We start from the raw sequence: 25,499 nt of genomic DNA, 5'->3' as shown, positions 1-25,499 counted from the left end.
GCCTGGGCCTGATCAAGCCAAGGGAGCCACTCCTGCCCCGCTCAGCAGCTACACCAGAGTTGACTTAACCTGTGCTTCTTAATCACCTTACCATCCACGTGCTCTGCTTGTTAAGCGCTCTCCCCTAACCCGGCCCCTCCCTTCTTCCACCGCCCCGCCCCTCCCCCATAACACAAATCCAATTATATTCAGAGTGCAGGAATCGTTTATAAAAAGTCGCCTGGCCTGCTCATGAGTGATGTGCCCACGAAAGAGGTCTATGTAATGGATGGTCAGTGCATTTTATTTAATCAGCACGGTACAAAAATAAATAAAAATAAGGGAAGGGGAATTAAATTACAGCCAAACTGAGCTTCGTGACCTTGTCAGATTATAAACCACACATACTTACAAACACACTACACATACATACAAAATGAGACAAATATAAATTAATATTAACAATACCCACAGTTTGGTCAAAGAATAGCTACAGAAGAAATTGCACTAAAAAACCAACATACATCGCACGTTGTGTAATTAGCAGTTTCAAATATACAGCTATGAAAAGATTCCGAGTGAAAAAAATGGCATTTTCTTTTCATTGCAAGTTTAACAACTGTTGGAACGCAACTAACTCCTAATAACTGCATGGAAAGAATATATCAACCCTTCAGCTTTACAAGAAAGAGAAAAACCAAATCCTGAACGATTATTCCTGTGACTTGTTCTGTGCACGGGTGTAAATTTCACAGCCATCTGTTCTAAGATTATTTTTCTTAAGACACAAAATGCTCCTGGTCAGCATGCACAATATCACTGTAAAAGCAACAATGAAAGAATAAAGGGGTGGTGGTGGTGGTTGTCTTTTTTGTCGGTTAGTTTTTTTTCTGTGTTTTTTTTTTATGTTGTTCTAAAAGTAGTCTTCATAGCAGCATGTCAGCATGTCAAACGGGTTCATTGCTTGCACACTCAAGTGTGTCAGTTCCTTTACACAATACTGATGACCAGTGCAAGGAGAGGGAGGAGGACGCGCCAGGCTTTCACATTGATGGAACTAGAGTTATGTCCTTAGTCCCCAACCACTCCTGAACTCCGCACCTCCTCCAGAACATAAAAAAATAAATATGGAGAAAGAGAAGGAAACACACAAAACTGGAATCCTGTGGATGTGACTTAGCACAGTTTCAGGCCAGGTTCAGCCAGCCGAACAAGTGACTGCAAACACGGGCCCCTCCTTCTTGAGACGCGGCATCGAACCACCCTCTTCCACGCCACCAGGGCCCGCTGCCCTCTAGGGCCTCCTACCTCAGGTCACATGTGGCGGCAGGATCTGAACAGACAGGCCGGTGACAACTCCAGCAGAGAAGAAAGAAGCGCTGCAGTGAAGTCTGTGCCAGCAGCCACGGGCTCCTCCCAGCCCTGCGGCATCAGCTTCTCTGGTGGCCCCGGAACGGCTTGGCTCGGCGTGGGCCTCGAGGCGCAGCTGGGGCAAATGCTCTCCCCCACGGGCAGGCCCTCTTCCCCACACGCGGGCTTGCCTCGGGCTGCAGGCTCTTAAGGCCGGACCTCAATTTCACAGCTTGCTCTTTTTAACGTGATTTTCAGTAGTGCTTGTGCTGAGATGGCAGCCACCTGGGACCTCATCCTATGTAACATGAGCCTCGGCCTCCCCACCCACCCCCCCATTCCACACGCCCTGGGGGGCTGGAAAGAGCGAATTCTCTGGAGCCTTCACACTGCTCTTTGTTCCCCAAAGCCAGGGTGATGGGCCATGGAGGAAGACTCGGTCCCTTCTCTTGGTCCTCTCCCAATCCCAAGCCACCAATCTGGGAGAATTAGAAAGAAAATGGATTAAGTACATATCATGTGTTTTTACAGCCACTAAAGTGGAAACCAAAACCAGCAGCTGCAAATGATCAGTTGTAGAATCAGCAGGCTCACAAAGCAACCAGGAGTCCTACCCCGGCCTGTAATTGTCTCTGAGATCCAGCTGTCTCCCTGGGCCTTGCAGGGCAAGGCTTCGTCTTCAGAAGAAACCTAACTGTTTGGAAACAGCTTTAACTGAAAAGGGGTACGAGTGGGGGGTGGGAGTACATCATTACCAGCCCCACGCCCCAGCTCTGCAAAATAGCATGTGCACCAGCAAGAAGAGGCCTCAGGCCTTAGGTGGGCTCTGGCTTGGTCTCAGGCCTAGCATACCACCTGCCCAGAGGCAGGCGGGTGGTCATGGGCACCTGCAGCTGTCCTGGCCTTCACCACGGGGTGACTAAGCTGCATTACCCAAGTGAAACACTCACCCAGGAAAGGAGTGTCCCCAGCTTCACCCCACCTCTTTAGCTGGGACCCAAAATAAAAGAATTTCATGAGTCAAACCAGCTCATTAACCAATACTGCCAACATGGTGGGGAGCAGGGGACAAGGGGACTGAGGAGCAAGTTCCGTGTCTCCACTAAAGGAAAGCCCTTCTCCCTAAAAAAGAAAAAAGAGCAAACGAGGGTTGTGCACGGCCCAACAACAGGACACAACCTTTGCACCAGGCTGGCTTCTCCTAGATTGAAGAGGCATAGCTTGCCTCGCAACCCCACATGCGGCTCAGTCAGAATGGCTGCTCCAGGAGCCTCTGGGAGAATGGACCACCCAAAACAGGAGCCGGAAAAGGGCCCCCCAACTAGAGGCGCCAAATCCTCCCTGGATCAACTGGCCAGAGGCCCCTCTCCAGCTCCCGCGCAGGGAGCGACTGACAGCCTCACCTGCCCTGGTCCAGCAAGGGTGCAGGCGACAGAGGCAAGTCAGTCCTTTGAATCCCCCAAAGTTCAAGGTCGGGGACCTGGGTGGCTCTGAATACATCTTCTAGGTTTTGCACAAGGTCCAGGAGTTCAAAAGCGCCCAGAGTTCTTGGCAGAGCTGAAGAAAACCCCTGGCAGGGCCGAAGGTGGGCCGAGATTGGCCCTTGGTGGCTTTGCTAGACTCATACTGTACATAAAATCTGACTTGTTTAATAATAAATTTTAAAAAATGAATTGAATCCTTGAGCCACGATGCATGCTACGAGGCTCACCGATCCAGCCCTAGGAGGAGCCGTTTCTTGTCCTCCTGGCCACTCTCATTCTTCAGGTCAGAGAACACCTGTGTGAAGTAGTGCGGGTCTGCGTTGATCTGCAGCATCTTGGAGCTCATAAGGTTGATGACGGAGAGGCAGCGGTCCCAAAAGGCCTCCTTGCAGCTCTCCACCAGGAAGGGCTTGAGCGGGTAGGAGATCTCGTTGCCCATGTAGGAATAGGAGAGGTACAGGCAGGTGAGCAGCACGGCCTGGAGCTCGTGGTCAGAGCCCACCTCGGAGGAGATCACGTCCCTGCAGAGCATGTAGAGGAAAACCACGTTGGCCGGCGTGATGAAGCCCTGGTCCTGCCAGCCCTGCAGGAGCAGCGAGCGGTCCACGCTGCGCAGCCAGAGCACGGGGTCCGTGGGGGACAGGTGCTTCAGGCGGTAGCACCGGCGGCACAGAAACTCGCCCAGGCAGCGCAGCAGCTCACTGGTGGACGCCTGGACGATGACCCGTTTGGGTGTCCCTGCAGAGGTGATGGCAGGGTGCGGGGCCTTCTTGACCGAGGAGGAGACCCCGGTCTGGGAGCCCGAGAGCTGGCTGGCAGGGGGGGCAGGCGGCTGGGCCGGTGGGGGCTGGGCGAACGTGGACAGGTTGGCACACGACAGCGACTTCTTCAGGTTCTCATTGTTGAGGTGCGTGATGTTGTTCTGGTAGTTGCCGTTGGGCTGCACCTTCTTGGAGTTCTTCTTCTTGGCCGACACAGCTACGATCCTCTTCCAGGGCAGCACGGAGATGATGGAGTGCCGCTTCAGGTTCTTGTCCTTGGCGTTCTTGCTATTCTGCACGGCCGTGTAGTGGCCCACCGTGGCCGCGCCATCCTCAAACAGCGTGGCCTTGCGGTAGCTGGGGGACAGGGACAGCACGGTGCCCATGGTGCCGCTGCGCGCCGGGCGGGGGCCCACGCCCCTGCGCGCCCAGACTGCCGGCCCGCGGGGAAAAACAGCTCACCGAGCCCGCGGCGGCCCCGGGGAGGAGGCGGGGGCGCTCCCGGGGGCGCGTGCTGCCCTTCGGATCTGCGTGGAAAACAAGATGGTTCTCAGCACCAGGCGCTCCTCCGCCCCTGCCTCGCGGTTCCCGCGGACCCGACCCCCGGCTCCACCAGAGCCTCCCGGGGCTCCACGGCCCCGCCCGCGCCCCGCGCCGCAGCCCGGCCGCCTCCACTGCGGCACCCCGCCCGCCGCGGCCGCTGCGCTCCAGATGCCGCGGGAGGGGACCCCCGCCTCGACCCCGCGCGCAGCCCCGACCCCGGCCCAGGCTCCCTGGGCAGAGGCGCAGGCTTACCCGGCAGGCGGCGGCTCCTGCGCTCCGCGCCCTCCGCACTGCGCGCCGCGGTCCCGGCGCTACGCTCGGCGGGGCTCGGAGGGGCTCGCGCTCAGCGGCGGCGGCTCCGGAGCTACTGTCCAAGGTTCTGCAGCCGCGCGGCCCCGCCCTCGCTCGCCGCCGCCGCGCTCCCGCCCCGGCGCGCACCTCCGCGGTCTCCCTCTCGAGAGCGCGCGGCTCACGCGCCGGCGCGGTCGGGCCTGGTGTTGCCCGGGAGCCGGGGCCGCCGCCGTCTTCAGCACGAGCTGTGCGCAGGGCCGGCGGGGCCGCGGCCGCGAACCCGAGGCGCCTCTATTCACCGCGCCCAGCGAGGACCCGGACTCGGGCGGCGGCGGGACTCGCAGTGCCGGCACCGCCCGCCCTGGAGCGTCCCCTCCCGCACAGCTCTCCGCCCGCTCCGCGCTGCCGTTCTAGCAGCAGCAGCAGCAGCAGCAGCAGCAGCAGCCCGCCTGAGTCCCGGGCGCCCCGCGCACCCGAGCTCGGGCCTTGGGAACGACGGGGCGGGGCGGAGCGGGGTGGGGCGAGGACGGACCCCGCCCGCCGCGCCGCCCAGACACGTGCTGCCTTTGTTCCCGCCGCGGCGCCGGCAGCTGCGGGCCTTGGGGACGCTCTCCGCCTCATCTCCGCCCTGGCGACTCGGGGCCTGCCCTGGCTGAGGCTGCCACCCAAGCCGCACGAGAAGCCATCCACGGAGGCCGGGGCCCCGAGCTCCCTCCTTTCATTTAACATCCTCTTTCCCCGGAAAAAATGTGGGAGGAACGCGAAGCCTTGGCAGAGGCCACCTGAGTGCCACGCGCATCCCAAGTGGACTGCCCCATTGTTTTTATTTCCTTCCCCTTCAGGACCTCCGTTCAGTCATCCCAGGTAAATGCTCACGGCCCGGGCGGGTCTTAGAAATCCAGGCTAAAGAGGTGTAGGCAGCTCCGGGCTGTTCCACAAACAGCGACTGGCTATTCCACACCACACCTGTGACAGGTCCCTGAGGCCGCTGGCTTGGTCCTTGCCCCAAAGATGAGCCAATACTAAGCCCATCACATATGTGACCTCGAAATTTCCCGCCCCCTTATCTCTTACAGTAATAACAGAAGCAGCTACTTCTCCAACCAGCCTCTGATCATAATTTGAAGATTTGGTGCAGGTAAAAAAACTTTAATTCTGAATGAAATTCTGGTTCTAATAAGAACTGTTACCTTCACAGGCAAGAATCCAGATCCTTCCTTTGTTACTCTTATAGTTTGGTTCTGGAGATTGATTTAGATTTTACCACAAACCTGGGAAACATATCTTACTTCAAATTACCACCTCTGGACCCAGTGATGAGGAAGTGGCCATACAGGAAAGAGGATATCCAATTCCCTGACACCCAGCCCACTCCAGCACACCAGGCTGTCAACCTGTGCCAGCTCTAACAACTGCCTTAAGCAGAACAGAAATCTGGTATCATTTAGAACAATGCCAGATCAGAAAGTACTGGACTTTGCTTATGTGCTACCCAGAGACCTCTCTATCAATAGTGGCAATTGAATGCTTACGGAGCATGATGACTCTACAGTAGAAAATGCCTTGCTCTGTGCCGCGGGCTACTTCTTCCACAGCCCTTCAGAAACATCCACAGAAGCTGTCAGCTTAGCTTAGTCTGAAGGCAGGCCCTTAGCTCAATGTGCCCCTCCCTCTGAATGTTCCAGTGTACAACTCCCACCTGCTTTTCAAATGGAAGTCTCTTCAACCCTTTTCTATAGTCAGAAGCTCTAAGACTTAAGCTTCCGGTCCTCTGGCGCACTGACTCTCCCCAATGACTCACACAAAGCTGGACCCAGCCTTGTCATCTCCACCCTCAGGAAGAAGCCCAGCTCCCAAGGTGGCCCATGTCCACATTGCCTTTTCTATATTTCAGGTCCCCTTCAGATTCTGGTGTTAAGCAAAGGTTAAGTGGTTCTCATTTCCCAAAATATGCCAGAATTACAAGGCTGTAACCCACCCCTTAGACCCATCAGGATCCACCCTGTTACCTGTCTCTACAAATTTAATTCTAGCAATTCCAATTAATGGCAGCAGTACCGAGCTCCACTTCATCACACTCCCTTTTCCAAACCAAGGAAGCATGCATTTGCCTGGACCGTTTTCAGCCTGGCCACACTCTGTCCTTTTGCCTTTGTCCAGCCAGCCTTCCCCAGCACCTTCAAAAAGAGCCCTTGGCAGTATGACCCCAGCCTCCTCACACTTGTCAAAGACAAAGTCATATTTGCAGCAGGCACAGCATGAATGGGGTAGTGTCGCCAGCCCACCTGCTGTTGTGACTGAGGGAAGAGGCTGTCCGGAACCCGTCCAGTCAAGCTCTGCCTCTCAAGGCACACCGCTCCTCTGCTCACTCAACCCACCACCACCATCCAGCTTCCATCACCGCTCCAATCGCGAGGTAAGGAAGAAAGGACAGTAATCTGCCAGAAATGGCAGAATCAAGGACCCGGGAGGCAGACCCAGCTGAATGATGCAGAGCTGTTTTCTTCCAAAGAACTGCAGGGAAGATCTCCAAATCCCACCCCCATCAATCAGCCCATTTATCCTATAGCCTATCTCTAGCTGCCCTGCCAGCAGGGCCAGCCTGCTTATCATCTGCACCGCTGAGCTGGGCTGCCCGTGTATCACAGGGGAGTCCCTGCCTTCTACATGCCCCTTTCTCATATCACCCCTAGGGAGGCCAAGGACCTAGCCTCCTGGTTTCCAGAAGAGGTTCCAAATAAAGACAGCTAACCGTGAGGAAGTCTGCTTTGTTCTTCCAGGGATCTCAGAGCAGCCCCTAGTGGCCCTTCTGGGCAGCACAGGTTACATAACCAGCAGTGGTCTGCTGGAGTCAGGCCTCACTCAGCCTTTGCTCCCAACACCATCAGATCTCATTCACACAAGCAAGCCCTGGCACCAGGAAGGCTGGTGCCAGAAAGGGTCCCAGGTGAGTGAGCGGGCCCAGGCCACCCACTCAGCTGTGCCGAGACGCAGCTTATTTGAGCCTGGATGGGAAGCAGTGCTGAGTCTAGAGCAGCACTGTCCACACAAAAATGTAACACGAGCCACAAATGCAAGCCACATAGGTCATTTTCTAGTAGCCATATTAATAAAAGAGTAAAAAGAAACGGGTGAATTTTAATAATATATTTTATTTACCCAATAATGCTCAAAATATTCCAACATATAAAAAGGTTGAGCTATTTTACATTCTTTTCATGCTACGTCTTCAAAGCCAGGCTTGGGTTTACATGTGCAGTGCATCGCAAACTAGCCCCGTTTCAGGAGCTCGACAGCCACGTGGCACGTGGTTCTCCTTGAAGCGACCTGCAAAAGGGGCAGAGGACAGGCCACTGCCAGTCGGGGCTGCCCGAGATGTGGGAAACCCTCCCCTATGCTCCAGCTCTGAAGATACCTTTGGAATCTCTTTTTAAAGTTCTTTATTGAAGCAAAACTCTTCCTGCAAGTAAAACTAGAGACACAACACTGAAAACTGAGAATAGCAATTGCTCACATGGAAGCAGAGTTGGCAGCTAGAGCTCCCCTCCCTCCCAGGGGCCCGAGCCCTCAGGACCATCCCCTGGTCTGAGGTGTGTGAGGCAATCACCGCTCTTGAAAATTCCAAATGGAAACGAAACCACAACAAGTGTCAGGCCTCTCCAGGCACTTGCATTTCCATGACTTCATAGAACCCTCAAACCACAGTTACCCACCACGGAAACGCCATCCGCATCATGCAGAGGAAGTAGGCTCGGAGGATATTACATATATTCACCCAAACCCCGTGTCCACGGTGCCTTGGAAAAACAGATACCTGAGCACCGTTCCCCATTTCAGGCCTCACAGACCAACTCTCTTACCCAGACCCCTCAGTGCAGCACCCACGTCTACAGGTCTCCCAGGAAGCAGATGAGAGAGTGCACCTGTGGCCAGGCTAGAGGGCTCCACAGAGCTGACTCAATTCACCGGAAGCCCTCCAGCACTCAAGAAAAGACACTTTTGAAAAAAAAATTGTTTTTATTGGAACTCATCTGAACATCAGATATACCTGGTGTTGGTTAGCAAGAACCGTTTGTACATTTGATATTGATGGTGCCAAAACCAAAACAGTGACTGGACATGATGGGGAGAGATGTTGAGAATAAAAACCTGATTTTGGAGAGGAAAATAAGAGCCAGTCAGATTCAGTGAGGATGCAAAACCTGGTACAACAAAATCCTTTTACAAAATATAAATTTATTACGAAAACCTGGAAGGATCATCTGAGAAAGGGAAAGAAAGACAAAAAGAGGCCAGCAGGAAGGAAGCAGGAGGGAGAGGAAGGGAGAAGACAAGAGCTGAGGAGGAAGAGGGAGCTGAGCACCCAGAGGCGCGAAGCTCACCTGCCAGTGGCATCCACTGTGTGACCTCGCCACAGACAAAGCATGCGGTACACAGGCTCACCTCCCCCCTTCCAGGTCTAAGAAGAAAGGAAAGAGGATCCCTGGGAAGGGGATGTGAGATTGCTCGAAAACACAACAACAAAAATAAAAATAAACACACCCCACAGTCTCATTTCCGATGTTCACTGTTTTAAAACGGAATACATCCATCGGCCAGCAGGAGAGGAGTGGGACAGGGAGAGAAGCTAATGGACGTCGGACAGCCCGCCTTCCTGAGGGGGAAGGAGGAAGAAGAGACACGTGATGGTCTCCTGGCTGAGAAAGGGGAGAGAGAAGGAAGAGAAAGAGCAGAGGAGAGGGGCAATTAAAACACTGACGTCTAATCTAGTTTACTGTGTTAAAAAGAGCCACATGCACAGCAGGCCCCGCGAGGGCCCACATGCTCCTGTGTGGCCGTGGTGGACACTAGCTCCTGGCCTCGTCCCCTGTCCTTCCCAGGTCCGAGCGGAGCTGCTGCTGCTGCTGGGGCGGTGGCGGGACCTTCAGCCAGTCTGCTGGAGCCTTTGTGGAGGGAAGGTGGGTGGACAGCCGTATGACAGGGGAAAGAACACCAAAATGCCTCATTTCAAATAAAAAAGAAAATAGCAGTCTATACACAGTTGTTTGTTTTGGTTCAGTACAAACAGAATAAAAAGTCATTGCTTTGATGGTCAGGCAAACACCCAATTCTGAAGAGGAGAGGTGCCGCCAGCGGGTGGATTGGGAGCCCGGTGGCTGGCGGAGCGCCTGGCTTGGCAGCCCTCTCCCAGGAGGCAGAGAGCACAGCTTTAGGTAGTGTAAGCCTTTTCCTTTTATTTAGAATAATCTTTTTTTTCTTTTTCTTTTTTTTTTGTAAGCAATGTCCCCACTCCCAAGTTGGGCCAGTAAAGATTACATGAAAACTGGCACACCTATCGGCTGGAATACAGATGCACCAAATGAGGATTTAAAAACTTTCCGAGCGAAAAGTAGAACAAAAAGAAAAAAGAATCTCCTAGCATTTTCCCCAAAGGTTTCACTCTCCCGCCACACACACTCGCCAAAGGACCGCTACAGATCCAACTCTGTAAGAGAAGACAGAGCAGTGTCAATTCGGGGCCAAGAGCCACCGCAGGCTTTCAGTCTCGACAGGCAGAGGACAGAGCTGCCGGCCGGTCCTGGAGCCAGCACTCACCTATGTCAGTTTCTTGGCTTTGTTGTAGAGAGAATCCACTACTTTACTCATGTTCTGAATTGTTTCCAGAGCAGCTTCATAAGTTTTATCTACTGGGGGTTCATCGAAAATAATCAAAACACCCTCCCCCTGGTCCAAGATCCCTGCAGGAAACACAAGGGCAACCATGTAAGAGATGTAAGAGATAGGATTAGATACAAGAGCATTTCAGACACACCCACTCCCCAGCTGCCTCATTTCTCCAGAAAGGACAGGAAGCAGAACCCATCTCCCTGTTCCATTTATACATGTTTACTATACACTCTCACCCCAGGAGGATGAGGGGCAAGGATCCCAGGGAACTACCAGGTAAAATAATGAAATTATCTTCTTTCAAGATAAACAAGAACATGATGCCTCTTCAACCATTTCATCCCCACCACCAGCCCACCTGCCTTATATGAGTGTTACTCACCATGAAATTTCTTGTCAAGAATCATCTGTGATAATTTCCTTTCCACATCGGCCTAAAATCAAAGCACTTGATTAAAGGAATCAATTTCCACTAGTCAGAGATCACACCGACATGAAAGCCTTGTATAAAAGGAACTTAGGGCAGATGGACTGAAGACAAAACAGCAACAAGGCAACTCCAGCTCTGAGCCCATGGTCCCCATGCCTCACTGAGGAGCTTGGGAGCCTTCCAACAAGGCCCACTGAGTGTAATGCCAGCCCCCCACAAACCCCTTTCCCCATCCCTACCCCCAAGACAAGCTCAGGACTCCTTACCTTGGAGAGTTTGATGAGGCTAGATATGTGTTCAATCTAAAAGGAAAGGGAGAGAGACACCAACACTGAAAGTTTTACCTCTGCCTCTCATATAGGGGATGGGGGTGGGGGGTTGCTGAGTGTCCATAGGGCCAAATTCCCTTTGACCACGCTTAGGTCTCCTGTGCTCTGTCCATCTGCCTTCATCACACAGACAATAAACACACTCCTATCCCACACCCTCAGAAAACATTCACCACATGGTGCTCACTACAGAAGGAAGGAGACTGCACTGAATACAGGCAGCGGCAATCTCAACAGCCTCTGCCCTCAGCATCCCTCTCCTGGATTCTTGTTCCATCCAGAGTCCCAGGCCCTGGCCAGGTTGCTCAGTTGGTTACAGTGTCATCCCAATATGCCAAGGTTGCAGGTTCAATCCCCGGTCAGGGCACATAAAAGAATGAACCAATGAATGCATAAATAAGTGGAACAAGTAGATGCTTTTCTCTCTTTCTCAAAAATCAATAAACACAATTTCTTAAAAAAGAATCCCAATCTCTTGGTGGTCTCTGCCTACCAGGCACATCCTTGAAGTGAGTTCCTATTGTGGACAGGTGTGGGGAAGGAGGGGCTGCAATGGGATTGCCTAGCCAGAGAGGGGCTCGAGTCCCCAGGAGGGTTCTTACCTGTACTCGGGAAAAAGGCTCAATGACTCGGATCAGATTCTGTTCCAGTAAGTTATCATACAACTTGGCCAAGTGGGTGTTGATGATTGGGTCATCCCGGAGCTCTGCCCGGTAATCTGTCAGGGCCTGCCAAAAGATTGGCACAGAGTTGAACTTGAAATTCACACTATGCCTAGCTTCCTAAGTAGTATGCTGGCCCTTGCAATTGCATGGTTGACTGCAGTTCTGGAGGACTGGGGGAGATGAAAGAACAATTATGGCAGAAGGCAGAAGAAAAGGAACATCAAGAATTAAAGGATTAGAGGAGAAACCAAGATAGGTAAACACCTAAACTGCTGCCTCGCACAACAATATCAAAACTACAACTAAAAGACAAAACGGACACCATCCAGAACCACAGGAAAGCTGGCTGAGTAGAAATTCTACAACTAGAAGGAAAGAGGAAAGCACATTGAGACTCAGAGGAGCTGCAAAAGGCTGAGGTACGGAGACATGCGCGCGCGGAAAGGACGGGTGGCTAAGTGCACAGGCGGCTGAGTGCACGGGTGGCTGAGTGCGCGGCTGGCTTTCTAAAGCGGGAGGGAGACGGAAGCTCCCAACTGCGCTGAACTCCAGTCCCGGGCAAGACTCTGGGAAACCAGACTCATTCGGGGGGAATCTGTACTGTCAGGAAAAGAGAAAGCACACTGAGACTAAGGGGAGCTGCGGAAGGCAGAGGTCCGGAGGCGCACACACGCAGAGAGGACTGACTGCTGAGTGCACGTGCGGCTGAGTGCGCGGCTGGCTTTCTAAAGCAGGAGGGAGACAGAAGCTCCCGACTGAGCTGAACTCCAGTTCTGGGCGAGTTTCTGGGAACCCAGACTCATTCGGGGAGAAACTGGACTGTCTGGCAGCGGGCGAAACTTGAGGGCGGCTTTCTCTCAGAGGTGCTTGCAGCGATTACCGGGGGACACTGAGACCCAGGGTCCTCATAGGGCAGGGCTGACGGGAAGCCAAGGCTGTCTGATCCGCCCTGAGACTCTGCCCCATCCAAGCTGAGCACAGAGGCTTTTGCAATTTTGCAAGTCTTGTGTCATAAGGGTGTCTCCAGCACAGAAGTTCTCCCATCACAGACACAGCTGATCCTCACAGCCAACTGGCCTGGAGGTCAATTCCTCCCAGTGATACCAACAACAATCAAGGCTTAACTACAACAAGGCTGTACACACAGTCCACAAAGGGGTGCACCAAGAGTGTCCACCTCAGGTAACTGGGAGGCTGAGCCACTGGGCCCTATAGGACACCTAGCACACAAAGCTACTCTACCAACTCAGGGAAGCAGCGAAAATGCGGAGACAAAGAAACATCACAAATGAAAGAAATGGAGGAAAGCAAACAACTGGATATAGAGTTCAAAACCATGGTTATAAGGTTTTTCAAGAATTTCCTAAAAAAGACCAATAAATTTAGCGAGACCCTCGAGGATATGAAAAAGGACCAACTAGAAATTAAAAACACACTGACTAAAATAAAAAATATTATACAGAGACCTAATAGCAGACTAGAGGATCACAAGAATCAAGTCAAGATTTGAAATACAAAGAAGCAAAAAACACTCAGCCGGAAAAAAAAAAAAGAATCCAAAAATTTGAAGACAGTGTAAGGAGCCTCTGGGACAACCTCAAGCGTACCAACATCAGAATTATGGGGGTGCCAGAAGAAGAGAGAGAGCAAGATACTGAAAACCTATTTGAAGAAATAATGACTGAAAACTTCCCCCACCTGGTGAAAGAAATAGACTTACAAGTCCAAGAAGTGCACAGAACCCCAAACAAAAGGAATCCAAAGAGGACCACACCAAGACACATCATAATTAAAATGCCAAGAGCAAAAGACAAAGAGAGAATATTAAAAGCAGCAAGAGAAAAACAGTTAATTACCTACAAGGGAGCACCCATACGATTGTCAGCTGATTTCTCAACAGAAACTATGCAGGCCAGATGGGAGTGGCAAGAAATATTCAAAGTGATGAATAGCAAGAACCTACAATCAAGATTACTCTACCCAGCAAAGCTATTATTCAGAATGGAAGGTCAGATAAAGAGCTTCACAGATAAGAAAAAGCTAAAGGAGTTCATCACCACCAAACCAGTATTATATGAAATGCTGAAAGGTATTCTTTAAGAAGAGGAAGAAGAAGAAAAAGGTAAAGATAAAAATTATGAACAACAAATACATGTCTATCAACAAGTGAATCTAAAAATCAAGTGAATAAAAAATCTGATGAACAGAATAAACTGGTGAATATAATAGAATCAGGGGCATATAATGGGAGTGGACTGACAGTTCTCGGGGGTGGGGGAAGAAGTGTAGGGGGTGCGGGAAGAGACTGGACAAAAATTGTACAACTATGGATGAGGACAGTGGCGGGGGAGGTAAGGGCAGAGGGTGGGATGGGAACCGGGTGGAGGGGAGCTATGGGGGGAAAAAAGAGGAACAATTGTAATAATCTGAACAATAAAGATTTATTAAATTTTTTTAAAAAAAAGAATTGAAGGTTTAAAAAAAAAAAAAATTAAAAGATGGAGCCACCCCAGGCACCATCTTTGTCTGAAAGCTCAAATCATGTAAGCCCCAAGAGTGGCTCAGTTTCAGTGGCAGCGGGCCAAATTCACTACACACACTAGTTCTCAACATGTATATCCACAGAACAAATAGGGTCTCCATGGGGAAAAAAAGAACTCTCAGGTTAAGTAATAGGAAATGATGAATTCCAGAGCTAGCTCTTGGAATTCTTCAAGGAACATCAATCAGCACAGTACAGCTCTGCAGTTAGCGCCTTTCTAATTAAACACTGGTTTAGCCCTAGTGTTTCAAATATCTGCTCACAGACTTATTTTCCAAGGAACTCCTAACAGAAGTGTTCCATCAAGCATCCTAAACTTTGGGATAAAAGGATCTAGACTGTGCATTCATATCTGGCATTCATGTCTGTGATTTATTGACCTTTAGTAATGATCTCAGTATCCTAGCTTGCGTCAGCTGTGCGATAAAGTGTTAAGGGAAGGAAAGAAATCGTACTAAGTAAAGAACTAAATACCCTGCTGGTGTGACTCAGTGGTTGAGCATCGACCTATGAGCCTGGAGGTCAAGGTTCGATTCCCAGTCAGGGCACATGCCCAGGTTGTGGGCTCGATCCCCAGTAGGGGCCGTGCAGGAGGGAGTCTATCAATGATTCTCTCTCATCACTGATGTTCCTCTCACTCGCCCTCTCTTCCTCTCTGAAATCAATATAAATATATATTTTAAAATGTTACCAGTGAGGAAAACTGGTTAATAGTATCTATATATATAAAAACCTAACGGATGACCTGCTGGTAGCTATGATGCACGCTGACCACCAGGAGGCAGACACTCAATGCAGGAGCTGCCCCCTGGTGGTCAGTGCACTCCCACAGCAGGAGTGCCGCTCAGCTGACAGAAGGGCACTGACAGCAGGCTCCCGGGGCTCTCCCTCCGACACTCCCCCTGCATGCCCAAGCTGCGGCGGTAACAGGCGCAGCGGGACCCAGATGAGCAGGAGCACGCCCAGCCTAGGCTCGGGCTCCTCCCCAGCTGCCTACCGCTTTGCACACTACTTCGTGCTGTGCAGGATTGATGAGGACAGTGGGCTGGAGCCTGATGAGATGGTGGGTAAGGCCGGGCTGCAGTGGCACAGAGATCCACTGATCCCCACAGGCCAGGCCAAGGGACCCCGCCAGTGCACAAATCTCTGCACCAGGCCTCTAGTATGAAATAATTCTGTACTATCTTTGCAACTTCTTATGAAATGATAATTATTTTAAAATAGTGTATGTTTCTTAAAAAGCACTTAAATGCCCCTCTCTTCCACCCGTTCCCTACCAACTCAACACCATGCTTACCTTCTCAAAATCTGCGAGTGACCTGTTCTTGCTAGCCTGGGCCACACATTTTAATGCTTCTGTCTAAGAAGAAAGAGAAAAATAGTGAAAGTGATCTGTTCTGCACACCCACGTCCCACAAACAAGTTTCATAAGCAGTATGCTACATCCCAACAACTTCTGCTTGCAGGGAAGAACCAGGCCCACAACTGTCCTTGAGGCCTGGCAAGAAAAGCTACAATAAGACCACTGAGGGAACTGTGGCTGTGCCTGCAAAGTAAATTGGGAGGTTCTACACTCATGGTGGCCAGAGACTGGGGTCCCCAAAGCAGGCACCTGATGGGATTTTGGGGAACACCCACAGACCCTAGTGCACATTCACCTGGCCCCTCCTGTTCCCCGCAGACAGACATGGGGGCCCGGCACCATGCCTGCACCCACTCAATCCAGATCATGAAGGTGGAGGAGATCTCAGCCAACAAGTGCCGCCAACTGGCATGGCAGTCAAGCAGTTACAGGACCAAGCTCCAAGATCAAGTTCCTGCTGCCCCAATGGGTCCTTCATTACCAGCACTAGCACATTTCACCACCAAAAGGCCCAACACCTTTTTTTTTTAATTTTTTTGTTAATCCTCACCTGAGGATATTTTTTCCATTGATTTTTAAAGAAAATGGAATGAAGGAAGGGAAGAGGAGAAAGAGAAACAGTGACATGAGAGACACATCAATTGGTTGCCTCCTACATGCTCCTGACCGGGGCCAGAGATTGAATCTGCAACCCAGGTACGTGCTCTTGACCAGGAATCGAACCCAAGACCCTTCGATGCTCCAACCACTGAACCAAATCAGCCAGGGCTCCAACACCTTTTACATGTAGGGCCTCCCTGTCCCCTGGTCTGCCCAAATAAACTCCCTGAGAAATCCAGGAAGGAAAAGAAAAAGAATACCACTGTGTGCCAACCAGTTTCCCTTTGAAATCTGAAATAAATTAAAAATACTAGAAAACAGCAAGTTCCGCCCCCCCCCCCCCAAAAAAAGACAACCCTGACACAGCATTCTCCGAAGATGACAAAAGGGAAAATGACCAGAGAACTGATTTCTTTCCAAGACTCCCTATCCCTGTAACACCCCTGACTCCTTCCTTCCCACCTGATAAGACCTGTGCTTCATGAAGATTCATTCTGCTAGGTTTATTAGCGTGCAGACCAATTCATTAGGGTTGAGGCATCACGATTTTACATATTACACTGCACGTTAAAACCCCAGAGTGATGAAGGTACAATCAATGGTTCAGGGCACCTTCTAACCTAGTTAGAAAAGGCACCTGCCCAAGCTATCAAGTCCCCTTCGATCATCAAGAAATCTACAACATCAATCTCTTTAGAAGAATGGTCTGACTCCTGCTCAAAAGCTGTCATCAAGGTACACAGGACCAGAAGCTCCTCCTGTACCAGCCTATGTGCTTAAATAAGGATGGTGTGTCTTATACAGCAGACTTTAAAAATAGAGCAAAGGCTCTGGTCCCTGTGGCTTAGTTGGTTGGGTATCATCCTATGAACCAGGAGGGCCAGTTCAATTCCCGGTCCAGGCACATGCTCGGATTGCAGGCTCAACCCAAGGCAGCAGATCGATGTCTCTCTCTCTCTCCCCCCACCCCCCCGCCCCATCGCCCCCGCCTCCTTCTTCCCTCTAAAAATCAATAAAAATATTTTTTTAAAAGATAGTGCAAAGTGTTCTCAGCATTTGTCCTAAAGACAGAAGAAATGTCATAATGAGAAAAGCCTAGAATTTAGAGCCAAGATAACCCAAGTTCAAAGTCTGGCTCCACCACAACCAGTTAGTTACCTGACCTTGTTCTGGACACCTGATCTCTCTTAGCCCATTTCCTAAACTCTACTTCTAGATAATAACCAGTATTCACTTTAGCAATAACCAGTATTCTTTTGGTCGAAATTAGACGCTGATCTGAAACTTTTTCTGATAGAAAGCCAATCAGGGCCACTTGTGGAGAAGGAAGAAATCATCTTGTGGCCATTCCTCTAAAGATACAGTGAGATAGCCAATGTGCCTATTTAGAGACAAATGCATTTGAACCTATAAAGATTACTTTTACTTTAGTAATGATATTTAAACAAAGTACAAAGAAGAGATGGTGAATATATCTGAGACGTCATCTTTACACAGGTGATACTCATAGCTATTTAGGCACAAAAGGTACCACAAAAAGAGCTACTGGCCCAGCCAGTGTGGCTTAGTGGTTAAGCATCGACCCATGAACCAGGAGATCACGGTTCAATTCCCAATAAGGGTACATGCCCGGTTGCAGGTTTGATACCCAGTAGAGGGTGTGCAGGAGGCAGCTGATCAATGAATGATTCTCTCTCATCATTGATGTTTCTATCTCTCCCTCTCCCTTCCTCTCTGAAATCAATTTATTTTTTAGGAAAAAATAACTCTTGTTGCACCACATCCAAAACTCAGGACATGAGTGCAAGGTGCTAATATGAGAAGCACTCAGGTGAGTCATCAAAACCTAGTTTCTGCACCAAGCAATCTGATCTTCTTAAAGCACATGTGCACCAGGCCTTACTGGGCTTCAACTAGGAGAATTCAAGATTCCATATTCTGCACACGTCAAATTTGCAAGTCAGGCTCAGATAAATTTCCTGGTCAAAGCTAAATGCAACCTAACTCAATGCAAACGCTAAAATTCACTCCTACAAGTTCTTCAACCCATCTGATGTCCAAAAGAGCACAGAACACTGACTTTTTAGATCACAAATTTATCAGTATAAGAAATATACTGAATAGGCTTAAGGGACAGGGGTTGGGGAGAGGGGATAAAAATGTAGAATGGAGACTTGAAGAGCACTAGTCTCACCAAACATCATGTCTGACACAATATGCTGGCCTCAGAGTAAGTAGAGATCAGAACTGCAGTCATGGTGTTCCCTACCTGCCTCCCTGCATACCGCAGTGCAAGCTTCCCGCTCACCAGAGCCTGGACATCTTCTGGGCTAGAAAAAAAAAACATACTTGGTCAATTGCTCCAGGATATTATGCTGTAAGTATAGGCTTAGGCAAATTTCTTTTTCTCAGAAATCTACTGAGAACCAGCCCCACCCCTAACCCCATATGCCCCTCACATTGCAGAAGCCACTCTGAATTCCTACACTCTGGGACAAAAATCAATAGTGAGGAGCAGAAAAACTTTAGCATTAAAAAGAAAGTCACAATGAACCGACCAAAAGTAGTAAAACCAACAGGCAGAATAATAAGTGTAAGTCAAATCCCAATATAAGATCCAAAAAACCAGCCCAGCATGGCTCAGTGGTTGTGTGTCGACCTATGACCCAGAAGGTCAAGGTTCGATTCCCAGTCAGGACACATGCCCCGTTGTGGGCTTGACCCCTAGTAGGGAGTGTGCAGGAGGCAGCCAATCAATGATTCATCATTGATGTTTCTATCTCTCTCTCCCTCTCCCCTCCTCTGAAATCAATAAAAATATCTTTATAAAATAAAGATCCAAAAAGAATCCCAGTGAATACCTCATTTACTACTCCAAAATGTGGATAAAATTATGTACTATTCTTTTTTTTAAAATATATTTTACTGATTTCTTACAGAGAGGAAGGGAGAGGGATAGAGTTAGAAACATCGATGAGAGAGAAACATAGATCAGCTGCCTCCTGCACGCCCCCTACTAGGGATGTGCCTGCAACCAAGGTACATGCCCTTGACTGGAATCGAACCTGGGACCCTTCAGTCCGCAGGCCGATGCTCTATCCACTGAGCCAAACTGGTTAGGGCTATGTATTATTCTTTATAAATATCTGTCATATTTTCTGTTGACCCCTTTTTCAAACCTCTCCCTAAATCTACCCCCTATCTGTAAGTTATTTTCTGGCCCTCTGTCCAATTATTACTCTTTGGACAGAATAATTGCAAGATACTCCAAGGAGGCTTCCCATCTACTTCCACCAGCCCCAGAGGAAGCTGCTGCAGCTTCTATGACTGTCCCAGTCCCTGCCACGCCATCTCTGGCACAGAAGAAAACTTAGTTAAAAATCTGAATTCTCATATCCCAGAGTTAACGTGCACCTACCTGTTGAGCATGATTTTGCACAACAACATGTACTTCAGAGAGGTGATGGCCTTGGGGCTATCAATGGAGTCATAACCCTCAAATGCCTCATAGAAATATGAGTATGCAGTTTTCCAGTCCTTCTCCTCTGCTGCGTGAATAATACCTAAGCATTGAAAAGAAAGGTGGAAGAACCACATGAGAACCATACAAGATCAGAGCTGGGAAGGGCCTCAGAAATATATCCCAACCCCATCCACTACTTATTCCCGAGGTCAGGAAAGGATAAAGGACCTGTCCAAAGTCATTATCAGCTAGTGGCAAAGCTGGGATTAGAACCCATATCTTTCTTTGGCTTCCCAGTTCAATGCCATCTTGCTAATATAAATTCTAAAGGAGACCCAACTCAAAGAAGATCCTAAAGCCTGCATACTGTAACATCTTTTCCATGCTTCTCACCCTTACTGCATGCATCTTATCTTTTTGCAGCCTCTAGGAAAAGGACACCGTCCGTTACATCACTTTCATAAGTCAGGAAGTTGACCCAAACATCCCTGCACTGCCCGAATGACTGATTTTAATAATATTAACCATTTCATTAAGATAGCTTTTCTAAGCTTAATATTTTTATATGTAAGCAGCTTTCATGGGGGAGAAAAAAAAATCCATTCTCTTATATCCTCATTTGAAATATTTCTCATTTATGGATGTCCTTTAGCCCAGTTGTGAGTTGCAACAGTATATAGATTTCACATAATGCCAAATCCATAGACTTAAATGCACACAGTTAAGCAGTATTTATTTAGACTGACATATCACATTCATCTATTTCTATACTTCTTAGAAGTTGGGTTGCTCCCAATGAGCCTAACTTTGATTGAACCTGCTACTATTTCCAACCTATGCCATGACCTGGCATAATATGAAAATTAGTTCTTTTTAGCTTGGGAGCACGTAAGTCCTGAGAGTCTATGTACATATTAGTTCTAACTCTGCCTCAGCCCCATCCGTTTGTTTACCACAGGGCTTTCCAACATTCTTCAAATCAAGGTACATGTAGTAAAGAGTATTCAGCATGCTGGAGTAAAAAAATGAAACTACTGACATATGACCCCAAGATAATGTTTCAGCACCCTTCTAACCTACCTATTACATACCTGTGTGTCTGGCACCCCAGCTGGGAACTTCCCCAGCACTTTACCCTACCCAAAAAGCCTTCCCCACTGAGGCTGAAGGAAATCAGATCCTCCTTCTACTATTCTTAAACACAGAAAACCCACCCTTCTCTGCAGCCAAGGAGAGCTCCCTAAAGAATATCCAACAAACTATTAACCCCGCTAAAACTAGGTAAGACAAATCTCCATTTTCCCATACCTCCCAGTGCAGAGCTAGAGGAGAACAGAGCAGGCTCAAACTAAGACTAGTCAGGAAAAAAAAAAGTAAAATATGCCCCCACCCCAAGATGGTATATGGTTTTCCCAACCACATTAGTAAATAGGGGCCACATTAGGACTATGAGCATCATGGTTGGTGTGGGGTGTATTGTTTAAAAAGAACTAGACTGTCACTCATTCAACACAAATATTAATAAGAGCTTCCCATGTGCCAAGCACTGATATAGCTACTATGGAGGAAATAAATACAAATGAGGTCTTCAAGGAGCTAAGTCTCACAGTGGGAAAGATGGTCACCAAAACAGAAACAAGATTAGTACATTAACATGTACAAAAGAATATACCTTTCATAGGGAAGTCTAAAGCAAAGAAGACTTACTGGAGAGGGTTTATAGAGAAGACATCTGAGCTGGATCTAGAAGGATGCATAGGAGTTTGCCAAGGGGACAAGATGAAAAGGGGAATTTTGAAGCAGAGTTGACAAACTATATAAAGGCACAGAAGCAGAAGCACATGAAGTAATTTGATGAATAGGAATGAAAACCAAAGGTGATAATGAGAAGGAAAGGATGCCTTCCTTTTTTTTAATCCTCACCCAAGAATATAGTTCACTGATTTTAGAGAGAGGAAAGGGGGAGAGAGGAAAGAGGGAGAGAGAAACATACCGTATATCAGTTGCCTCCAGTACTCACCCCAAATGGGGATCGAACCCACAACCTTTTGGTGTATGGGACAATGCTCCAATCAATTGAGCCACCTGACCAGGGCAGGATGCCTTCCTTTGGTTAAAGTATAATTTAGCCTGGAGATTACAGGGAACTACTGGAAAATTTTAAACAAAGAAGTTGCATGATCAGATTTGTGTTTCAGAAAAATGACTTTGGACCAGTAAGAAAGATGGACTGAGGAAAGTGACTAGGGACAGTTAGATCAGTAAAAGACTCCAGTTGGTCTAGGCATCAATTAGAGCAGTGAATGCAGAGATGGAAAAGGAAAGGCTGATGTGGAGACAGACTCTCCCTGATCTGGCAACTGAGTATGAGCATGAGGGGTGAAGGAGAGGAAGGGGTCAAAATTACTCCAAAGACAACAGCTTGAGCAAGTAAGTCAATGATGATGCCACTAACTAAAATAGGAGAGGCAGAAAGGAACAGTTGAAGGGGTTAAATAATTTTGGTTTTTAACATGTTGAGATTGAAATATAGTATGTCCATTATGCAGCTGAAAATCTGGATCTGGAATTTAGGAGGAAGTTACTGGAGATTTAGATGAGGGGATCATTAGAGTTATGTGGCAACTAAAGCATGGGGAAAACATGGGATTAGACAGGAAACAGGGAGAACAAGAAGAGAAAAGAACTGAGAAAACAACACTGAGGAACACAGCAGTGTGACCAAGGATAATCAGTCAAGGGAGGAGAACCAAAAAGAGTGATATCAAAGAAGCCTAGCCCTGGCCAAATGGCTCAGCGATTGGTGTGGGCTCATGCACTAACGGGTCGCGGGTTCAATTTCTAGTCAAGGGCACACACCTGGTTGCAGGTTTGATTCCCTGGCCCCAGTTGGGGCATGTCTGGAAGGCAAACAATCGATGTACCTCACACATAAATGCATCTCTCTCTCTCTTTCTTCCCCCCACTCATCCTCCTCCCTCTCTCCTCCCATCCCTTTCATTCTCTCTAAAAGTCAATAGAAAAAATATCCTTGGGTGAGGATTAACCAAAAAAAAAGAGAAAGAAAGGAAGAAAAAGAAACGTAGAATATTCAACAGAGTCAAAATCTCCACCATGCCCCTGTGCACCCGCCTCTCCCATCAGAGGAATCAAGAGAGATAAGAAAATAAGGATAGTCTTTCAACACTTTCAAGAAGCTTGCCAAGAAAAGGAGAAGACAGCAATTTAAAAAGGAGAAAGAACTGTGCTTTTTCAGCTGGGGTGGTTCAAAGCCTGAGATGCAGATACACATGTAGAAGAGACTACAGATTTAGAATGGAACAAAAGGACAAGTAGAAGGATCATTCTTGATGAAAGCTACAAATGGATAGTGACTTAAATTCTGGAGAGGGAAAAGAAGAGAGTTTACATAAAAATGGCCTCCAATTCCTCTGAGAAATCAGGTGCAATTTCATGTCTTGACCATGAAGGGCGGGCATAATAAAAGAGCAGGGGTTTAAAGAAAGTGCCAAGAATTGGTCAAGGCTAGGTACTATGATAAAAACTTTACATTCATCATAATTTAATCCCCACCACAATCCTATAAAGAGGTACAATTTACAAATAAATTAAATAACTTGCCCTATCTTTGATAAATTAACTAGAATTTGGCAGAACTAAAATGTCAACCTAAGAAAGTCGGTTTCTAGAGCTATTGCTCTTAACCTCTGAATGACAAAACATGCCATTTGATACTCAAAATACTCAAGAGGCAAGTAGGGCAGGTATTCTCTCTCTTTTACAGACATGGAAATTAAGACTACAGAGATGGAAGGGCTTAAACTAGTCTTCTGCCTTTAATTCCAGTGCTCCTTCAGTAATAATAAAGTATAACTAATAAAAGCTGCTGACTTCAAGTATCCTACTGCCCATGGCCTCCTAGCCCCAACATTCACACACTCCATCAGAACGCTACCCACTAAACTCAACTGAAATTCGGGAGTGGGGGTGTATTGTCTTAGCCCTGTTCTGAGGCCACTTGGAAAAGTCCAACATGCTTTACAAAGATCTCCAAGTGACAACAGACTCGGGTTAATCAATGTTAGAAAGAGCGGCCACCAGCCTCAGTAGTGACAAAGAAGGAAATTAGGGAGCTTTTTAAACCTAAGCGAGAGCTCTCTAAGGTCTTGGCTCTAAAAATCAGGTTGCCTGGGCAACCATGGATAAACATGTTATTAATATATTTTAGGCAGTTAATAGCAAGTTAATAGAAGGGGGCAGCTAGTTAGAGAAAACCTTCTAACTGTTTTCTCTGAAGAAGGCTCAAGCCAAATCAGCCAATTTTATTCCCCAGCCCCAATCCCCCATTCCTTCCACCTATGAAATAAGGTGAGTTTTAAGAAAACATCCCATGAGTAGCTTACAGGTATTACCTGACTGCATATCCAATGTGGCCTGCAATTTAGGGGGGCAGTAGATGGCATTTGCTGTGGTTCGAGCAGAGGTTAAGGCAGCTCGGGCTTTCGGCAAGTTGCTGAGGGCATGGTAGGTTTTGCTTTCTAAAAGCTGTACTTCCACCAAAAGGGCTTTGTCATCCATCTTTTTCAACTCCCGCAACAGCTGAGAACCTGGAGGGGGGAAAATATTATGCCCCTTTCTGAGCCATAATCTTAATACCTTCATCCCATAGTATCTCCCTCTCCCACCCTCATAAGAACACTCAGGATAAAGAAACCAGAAATTGGCCCTAACCGGTTGGCTCAGTGGATAGAGCGTCAGCCTGTGGACTGAAGGGTCCCAGGTTCAATTCCGGTCAAGGGCATGTACCTTGGTTGCGGGCACATCCCCAGTAGGGGGTGTGCAGGAGGCAGCTAATCGATGTTTTTCTCTCATCGATGTTTCTAACTCTCTATCTCTCGCCCTTCCTCTCTGTAAACAATCAATAAAATATATTTTTTTTAAAAAAAACAGAAATCGGCCTGAACCCAAAAAGAGCTTACCTATTTACAAGAATTAAATTTTCTGTTAAATGTGCTATCTTCCAAAAGAGAAACACAAATCTCTTTGAAGCTTTCTGTATTCTAAGGAGCACATTAGAGCCAAGAGCTCTATGAGCTTACTTGCAAATTTTGAAATCTCCACCCAGAAAATGCTGAAACTAGTTAACCAGTGATCTCACTCACTCTCTTTCTGTCCAGCAATCAGACTACATAAAAAATACCAGGCACTAGGGTTGGTGGAAGAAGGAAAGAGTTCTGGATATACCAATATTCTCCAAATACACCTTACCTTCTTCCCCATCTCAGATGTGAAAAATCAAATCCAAACAGACTTGTATCAGATACAAAAATTAACTCAAAATGAGTCAAAGACCTAAATGTAAGATCTAAACCTATAAAATATAGGAGTAAATCGTCCTGATCTTGGATTAGACAATGACCTTTTAGTAATGATACCAAAATCCTAAGTAACAAAAGAAAAATGGGATTTAATCCAAATTAAATTATGCTTCAAAGAAAACCACCAAGAAAGTGAAAAAACAACTCATAATGTGGGAAAAAAATATCTGCAAATCATATATCTGGTAAGGGACTGGTATCCAGAATAAATAATAAAAGCACAAATAATTCAATTAAAAAATAGCAAAGGATTTGAATCGACATTTCTCCAAAGACATACAAATGGCCAGTAAGTACATGAAAAAATGCTTAACATCATTAGTCATTAGGGAAATGCAAATCAAAACCACAATGAGATACCACATCACGCCCACTAGATGACTATAATAAAAAAGACAGCCCTAGTTGGTTTGGCTCAGTGGATAGAGCATTGGACTGATGACTGAAGGGTCCCAGGTTCCATTCCAGTCAAGGGCACATGCCCGGGTTGTGGGCTCAATCCCCAGTGGGGGGCGTGCAGGAGGCAGCCAATCAATGATTCTCTCTCCCTGATGTTTCTATCTCTCTCTATCCCTTCCTCTTGGAAATCAACAAAAATATTTTAAAAAATAAATAAATAAAAAATAAAATATATTTTTTTAAAAAGGAATGAAG

The 25,499-nt window shown here is 47.8% G+C and overlaps 3 protein-coding genes across 7 annotated transcripts in view; 1 reads left to right on the top strand and 2 right to left on the bottom strand.

Moving 5' to 3' along the window:
- Nucleotides 1–265: 265 nt before the first annotated feature.
- On the bottom strand, nucleotides 266–4,787 carry CDK5R1 (cyclin dependent kinase 5 regulatory subunit 1). Of its 2 annotated transcripts, XR_013961246.1 has the most exons (3): nucleotides 4,370–4,787; nucleotides 2,733–4,101; nucleotides 266–1,808 (listed from the first exon to the last, which is right to left on the bottom strand). XR_013961246.1 is itself a non-coding variant. In XM_080681116.1 (2 exons), exon 2 carries the CDS (start codon nucleotides 3,958–3,960, stop codon nucleotides 3,037–3,039), a length of 924 nt encoding a protein of 307 aa, XP_080537242.1. In that variant the 5' UTR covers nucleotides 3,961–4,101; nucleotides 4,370–4,787; the 3' UTR covers nucleotides 266–3,036. The 2 variants fall into 2 exon arrangements, 1 of the variants encoding a protein (XP_080537242.1); XM_080681116.1 differs by having other exon boundaries at nucleotides 266–4,101.
- LOC308255173 (uncharacterized protein) lies at nucleotides 3,959–6,676 on the top strand (the record flags this gene model as incomplete). The annotated part of the gene is made up of 4 exons (XM_080682195.1): nucleotides 3,959–4,120; nucleotides 4,191–5,272; nucleotides 5,485–5,546; nucleotides 6,657–6,676. 3 exons carry the CDS (start codon nucleotides 3,959–3,961, stop codon nucleotides 5,531–5,533), a joined length of 1,293 nt encoding a protein of 430 aa, XP_080538321.1. The 3' UTR covers nucleotides 5,534–5,546; nucleotides 6,657–6,676.
- Nucleotides 6,677–7,541: 865 nt separating this feature from the next.
- The window catches only part of PSMD11 (proteasome 26S subunit, non-ATPase 11), a 36,204-nt gene continuing 18,246 nt past the window's right edge, over nucleotides 7,542–25,499 (bottom strand). The window contains exons 6-14 of one of the 4 annotated variants that reach the window (XM_080677571.1): nucleotides 23,880–24,074; nucleotides 19,423–19,567; nucleotides 18,274–18,334; nucleotides 15,339–15,401; nucleotides 11,437–11,562; nucleotides 10,772–10,807; nucleotides 10,458–10,509; nucleotides 10,004–10,146; nucleotides 7,542–7,735 (exon numbers count right to left, since the gene is read on the bottom strand). In XM_080677571.1, coding sequence (XP_080533697.1) covers nucleotides 10,004–10,146; nucleotides 10,458–10,509; nucleotides 10,772–10,807; nucleotides 11,437–11,562; nucleotides 15,339–15,401; nucleotides 18,274–18,334; nucleotides 19,423–19,567; nucleotides 23,880–24,074 — 821 coding nt within the window. In that variant the 3' untranslated portion in view covers nucleotides 7,542–7,735. Of the gene's footprint in view, nucleotides 7,736–8,466; nucleotides 9,894–10,003; nucleotides 10,147–10,457; nucleotides 10,510–10,771; nucleotides 10,808–11,436; nucleotides 11,563–15,338; nucleotides 15,402–18,273; nucleotides 18,335–19,422; nucleotides 19,568–23,879; nucleotides 24,075–25,499 lie in introns of those variants that run through there. The other 3 variants (XM_080677568.1, XM_080677569.1, XM_080677570.1) reach the window with 3 other exon arrangements.

This window comes from Plecotus auritus, assembly GCF_963455305.1.
Source record: "Plecotus auritus genome assembly, chromosome: 7".
In the NCBI taxonomy this organism is placed as follows: domain Eukaryota; kingdom Metazoa; phylum Chordata; class Mammalia; order Chiroptera; family Vespertilionidae; genus Plecotus; species Plecotus auritus.
Note: the sequence above shows the minus strand (reverse complement) of the source record. Positions and strands in the feature narration are given on the sequence as shown.